Raw genomic sequence first — 6000 nt, forward strand, 5'->3', positions numbered from 1 at the left:
ATTATGTAAATGAACCAGTTAATAGAAACAAACAGTCCAAAAGAACCAGAAAAAGATTCGGATTGCCCCATTGCCTGAGGCTATGGATTTACAGGTAATAATGTAGTAAAAAGGGTTCAGTTTCTTGCACAGACCGATCGTTTTGCTTCACAAGATCTCAATGCATTGTCAGGAGCCACAAGTATTAATTTTGTGTTCCTTGATATGCTTTTTTTATTATTCTCAAAATTGGGCAGCCAATCTCTGACTTCTGTGCAAGTTTAATACAAAATAGATTGTTGTTCACTGGTTTACGGCTACAAAGAAGAAAGTAATACAAAACTGGTTCACACCGCAACATATGCTGGATTCATAATAAGGCCAATACTGGGACTATTGATGTCTGGATTTTTCTTCCAATCTATTGGATTATGTTAAGGAATGATTAATATAAAAAAAAAAAATGTGCAGTTTATGAATCACCAAGGACCATGAGTTTCAGTTAAAAAAATATTCTTTACTGTTCTACTGTCAAAAAACGGTTTGCTTGGAGTGTTTCAAATTGCAGAACGTCAGCTTTAATTGAGTTTTCACAGACCCTTCACTGTGATTCACATACAGAGGCCGGGACCTCTCAGCTTCCTTTCTAGTTGCTCTTTCATTCCCTCTTTCCTTTTTTTTAACTGGTTTTGTCTCTTCCCATCTCGTTGTCTCCACAGGCGCAGGTTTTAGCCATGGCAGGTCACTCTGCGGAAGCCGAGAAAATGACCCTGGGCATCATTTCAAAGACCAGCAACTGCATTGAATGTTACCGCTTGTTGTCTGCCATCTACAGCAAACAAGGCAACCACACTGAGGTGCATGCACACGTCTTTGTGTGCGTCAGTTCATGCGCGCTCTCTTTTATTACCCCCATACTAAAATGGAAAACACAAGGTTTTTTTTCCTCTCATTTGTTGCTGTGAATCAGTTCATCCCAGATCTTAATTTTGCCCGGGTCCAATTTCGCCACTGCATTCGGCAGTTCAAAGAACATTTTATTGAATCTCAGTGAGGCGTCCTAGACTAGAATAAATAGCATGTAATTTATTTTTATTACTCATGCCTTTAGTCATTACTTTATTACTCAGTTTAGCGGTTCTCTGCCTCAAAGAGAAATCTCTATGCCTCCTGATCAGATTAATGAGTGTGTGTGTGTGTGTGTTTCAGGCTCTGGATGCATTGAAGACAGCACTGCAGCAGGAGCCGTCAGACCCTGCGGTGAGGGCAGAGCTGCACTTCTCAATGGGCAACCAGCTCCGAGAGATGAACGAGCTCGATGGAGCCTTCCAGGTAACTACATCTGCAGCTGTCAGTGTGAGCCAAGAGCTCTTCTAATATTCCCCTTCACATTCTTGTTTACTCTGTTTAAGCTTGCCTATAAATTTTTCACAGATGGATTGATGCATATCGCACACAAAAATTGCAAGAGCTTTACCCAAATGGAAAAGCGTGAATAATGTTGACAATTTATTCTCAATAACGTTTATAGGATTTTTTTATATATATATACGGATGTAATGTGAAGGAAGAAAATAATGAAACATGATTTAAATATATCAACATGAATAATAAATTAAAATAATTATATTTGTATTATTTAAATAAAATTAAATATACAATATACGATATAAAAAAATATTATGTAATTTCAAAATTAATATCTAAAGCACAATTGTAAAAACAAAAAAATAATAATTATTGCAGAGCATACAGTCATTAGACTTCTTTTAGTGAAATTGTATCCTCAATTGTGTGTGTGTGTGTGTGTGTGTGTGTGTGTGTGTGTGTGTGTGTGTGTGTGTGTGTGTGTGTGTGTGTGTGTTTTCTTTTCTTTCTGAAAAGGATGCTAATATAAAAAATGGGATGGGTGGTGATTTTTTTTTTTTTTTTTAGTTTTTGGACTGCATTTTCAATACATTAAAATAATTGAGATTTTTTTTTTACAGTATTGAGAACTTATTTAAAATATATGCAGAATTACAGTTCTTAACTTCTTCACTTTTAGATCATTTATTGCATGATGAGCATGCTTTGCTTTTATGGATTCAAATTCATTTGCATATTTTTGTGTGCTTAAAGACTACATGCTACATGTATTTCCTTTTTTTATGATATGGTTTTTCTCATCCTAGATATTTGTTGTTTTGATTTATCTTACAGAATGTTACTGCATTAACATTTTGAATTCATAATTGTTCCTTTGACTGAAAACATACATTTAAAGCCTTTTCAGAGCAAATACATACTTGTCAAGATGCATATCAATTTGGTTTCAGGGTTATCTCCATTACAATACACAAAAAGACTGATTGGTTGTTTGATATGTCAGACAGGCCCCTTCCTGTTTAAATCTCAGTCACAATAAGGCGGAATATGGATCAGTTTTGCTGATAGTCATGAGACTAAATGTTGGATAACTGTGTTCTCTGCTGCTTGCTGCTTCTCTCACCTTCACACTGTTCCTCGCCGGTGCCCTGATACTGTCAGAGGAACATCACCCACCTCCTTTCATCTCCAAATATAAACAGTCCAGACTTCATCCTTATCCTCTGTGTTTCTCTACTTCCTGGCTGCCTTCTGAGGACTGAAGTTTCTTCGACAGGATTTCTGGTTAACATGAGGACTGTTTTGGTTGCGTTCTTCGATCCTGGACTCATTCCAGGTCTCCATCTAATATTTGGACTGTGGTTCTACTTTTAATTAAGCCACAAAAGGAGACTAGAACAGGCTAGTCTCAGGTTTACATCATTTTGCTATCCAGTTCAAAGCTCAGTTATAAAGCCCTGAACAAAAATGCTTTTTGCGGTATTTCAAAACCACATCTGCGGTAGAGCCAGACTGTTAAATGCGCCTCCAGTGCTTTTTTTAATCTTGAATGGATCGTGTTTCTTACACAGGCCAAGACTGTTATAAAAGGTTGAATCTTGCTGGTGGTTTACTGCTGTTGAAATCATCATTGGCTGCATATCCTGTATATAAAATGTCATGTCTTGATCTAATGTTTGCAGAGCTACAAGCTTGCTGTTGAGCTCAAACCGGACCAATCACAAGCCTGGATGAATATGGGCGGCATTCAGCATATCAAGGTATGAGGGCTGAATTTTGAGGTCTGATTGAAAACTTTGTTCTGAATAGTTTGCATTCAGAAATTGAAGCCTGGGACTATAAATAATTGTGACATTATTTTAAAGATAATATATTTTCAGTAGCTTCTAAACAAATTCCTATTACTGCAATGTGAAGGAAAACACTGATGGCTTGTAAAAATGGCTTGTAAAATTAATTACTATTTCTGTAATGTGAAGGAAGACATAATAATATATCAATATAATAATGTATTCACATTAATATAATTATATAATATTAATCGAAGTAATAATAATTGCATTTTAAGATAGCTAGTAATACAAATTAATTTTTTTAAGTAAAATAATATAATGCTCATAATTAAAGGTTAAATATTTAATAATGAATAAGCTATATAAAAATATGTAAAACACAAAAACAAAAATTATAAAAAATAAATTGAATCACTACTCTCTCATTTTATATAAAAATCTTTTCAAATCAGATACATTTTGAGTTTGTATCTTTTAATTATAATTAAGCCTAAATTTATCATTTATTTAAATACATTAAATTATAAATGTGTGAAATAATTATAAGTTAAGCATAAAAATAATGCTTAAATATTAATAACTTTGTCACATTTTGTTAAAACCATTAAAATACAAATTATCCTCAATTTACAGCAAAAAAGGAGTGTTAAATAAAAAGCAATATAAAAATATATAAAACACAAAAACTAAAATTATAAAAAATAAATTAATTGAATTACTGCTCTCTTTTTATATAAAAATCTTTTCAAATCAGATACATTTTGAGTTTGTATCTTTTAATTATAATTAAGCCTAAATGTATCATTTATTTAAATAAATTATACATTATTTCATACATTTATAATGTAAAGCATACAAATAATGCTAAAATATTAATAATTTCACATTTCAAACAAAAAGTCAAATTTTGTTCAGACCATAAAAAATACAAATTATTCTAAATTAGTTTATTTACTGCATTTCAATAATAATAATAGATTTTTTTTAATAATGAGATTTTGAAGGGAGTGTGCTTAATTATTAATCAAATTATGGTGATTTTTTTTTTTTTTTTTTTTTTTACATCCTATTAGTTACTATAGGTTCATAAAATAACTAACATGAAGTTACAATGAGCAAAACATTTGTAATCTTTCATAATACTTTCCTAATCATTGTTAGCTCTGGTCCATTGGTATTAACAACTTTTGATTTTATTAGTGTAATATTAAATGTATTTGTTTGAAATTCTTCAGAAGTATTTTTACGGTAACTTGTGTTAACAAATGGAATCCTCATCCTTATTGAAAACTCTCACTATGCATATTCACATTCTTATTTATTCCTTTTGATTCGATAAAATATGACCTGGACATTTCCTCACATCAGTGTAACCTGAAATAGTGTGTGCTATTTATTTTTTGATTTTATTAGGGCGACTATGCAGCAGCACGAATGTACTACCAAAGAGCTCTTCTCCTCTCACCCGGCTCCAAACTGCTGAAGGAAAACCTGGCCAAGCTGGACAGACTAGAGAAAAAACTCCAAGGGGCCTAGAGGAAAAAAAATGTGACCTGAACTGTGGGCCACATAATGAAGGACAAGCAACCGAGAGACCGAAGGGTGAAGAGAGGGAGTGAACTAAGACATGCAAACTACGGTTTGGACTCAGGAGATGATTGATGACCGCTTCCTTCCCCTCCAGTTTACAGAGAGCCTCTCAGATTGAACTAATCCAAAAGACTGAATGTTTTAGCCTCTACATCCAGGGCTGGACCACGCAGATACCGTAGACCTCAACACACTGCAGTATCTCACAGCAACATATTTCACAAGTTCACATCATTTTTTTCCCACGTGTCAACCCAAGCACTATTTGAGCGTTTGTTGTTCTTGTTTGACTCGGAGCAGAGGCACCATCATCTCTGAGAGGGATTTTTTTCGGAGCCGTTCCCCTCAAACACTCCTGCTTCGTTCTGCTTCGCTGATTGCAAAAACCTCAGAAAGCATATCAGAGAAATGCTGCGAGTTATCAAACATGACTAGCGCTGCTGATCAGTTGTGGGTGGTCTGCTTGTATCTTGTTTTATTTTTTTTCACGTAATGATTTTTAAATGAAGGGAGAGTCATTCATCATGTGCTTTAATTCGATCTCGTTTATCTTGTACATGCATCAATATTGTGGAATGTATCTTGGACTAAAGGCATATTGACCTGTGCAGTTAATTACATATCATTTTTATCCTCATAAGCTATAATACTGAAGTCTCTTTAAATTGGAATTACGAATACCTAATGACGTTATCCTTGAACTGGGTCATTAAGTGGATTTTAGTCATATTTGGGGTGGCTGGAGTTTGTCCTGTGGTACTCTTGATTACACCGTAATCTTTGCACTTACATTTGGTTGCCATAGGAACTGTTATCAAGAACATTTCTTGAATTCAGCAGAAGCAGCAGCCGTGCTAAACATGTCATAGCAGAAACCAATGTGAAGTAATGTATGATTATTTAATAAATATTATCCAATTATCCAGTGAATGTGTTGTTGTGTTTGGAGATGTTGATATTGTTCTGGGTGGGCAATTATGTATGCAATCACTTTTTATCAATAATCATCAAGTTTTAAAATCATCATTAAAATAAACACAGATCTGTATTAGAAACGGATTTAGCAACACAGTCTCTCCTTGCAATATTAATATTATTCGCATTTGATTTCATCTAACCAAACCTCAGACATTGGTACATGGAAGAATCCTGCGTGATCTTGAACAAGACAGCTTTTTCATATTTGAACATGTGTAAATATTGCTTTTAGTAGTGATCTGAAACCCCATGTTTATTGAGAATACACAGAAAAATGTGAGTATGTAAAAAG

At 33.9% G+C, this 6000-nt stretch overlaps 1 protein-coding gene across 1 annotated transcript in view; it reads left to right on the plus strand.

Annotated features, from left to right (window-relative positions):
- LOC132105606 (protein O-mannosyl-transferase TMTC1-like) overlaps window positions 1–5649 on the plus strand; it is a 31898-nt gene extending 26249 nt beyond the window's left edge. Inside the window, exons 17-20 of the mRNA XM_059510849.1 lie at window positions 699–836; window positions 1189–1311; window positions 3030–3107; window positions 4554–5649. Coding sequence (XP_059366832.1) covers window positions 699–836; window positions 1189–1311; window positions 3030–3107; window positions 4554–4676 — 462 coding nt within the window. The 3' untranslated portion in view covers window positions 4677–5649. The remainder of the gene's footprint in view (window positions 1–698; window positions 837–1188; window positions 1312–3029; window positions 3108–4553) is intronic.
- The last annotated feature ends 351 nt before the right edge of the window (window positions 5650–6000 follow it).

The sequence above is a fragment of the Carassius carassius genome, chromosome 26 (genome assembly GCF_963082965.1).
Source record: "Carassius carassius chromosome 26, fCarCar2.1, whole genome shotgun sequence".
NCBI classification, from domain to species: domain Eukaryota; kingdom Metazoa; phylum Chordata; class Actinopteri; order Cypriniformes; family Cyprinidae; genus Carassius; species Carassius carassius.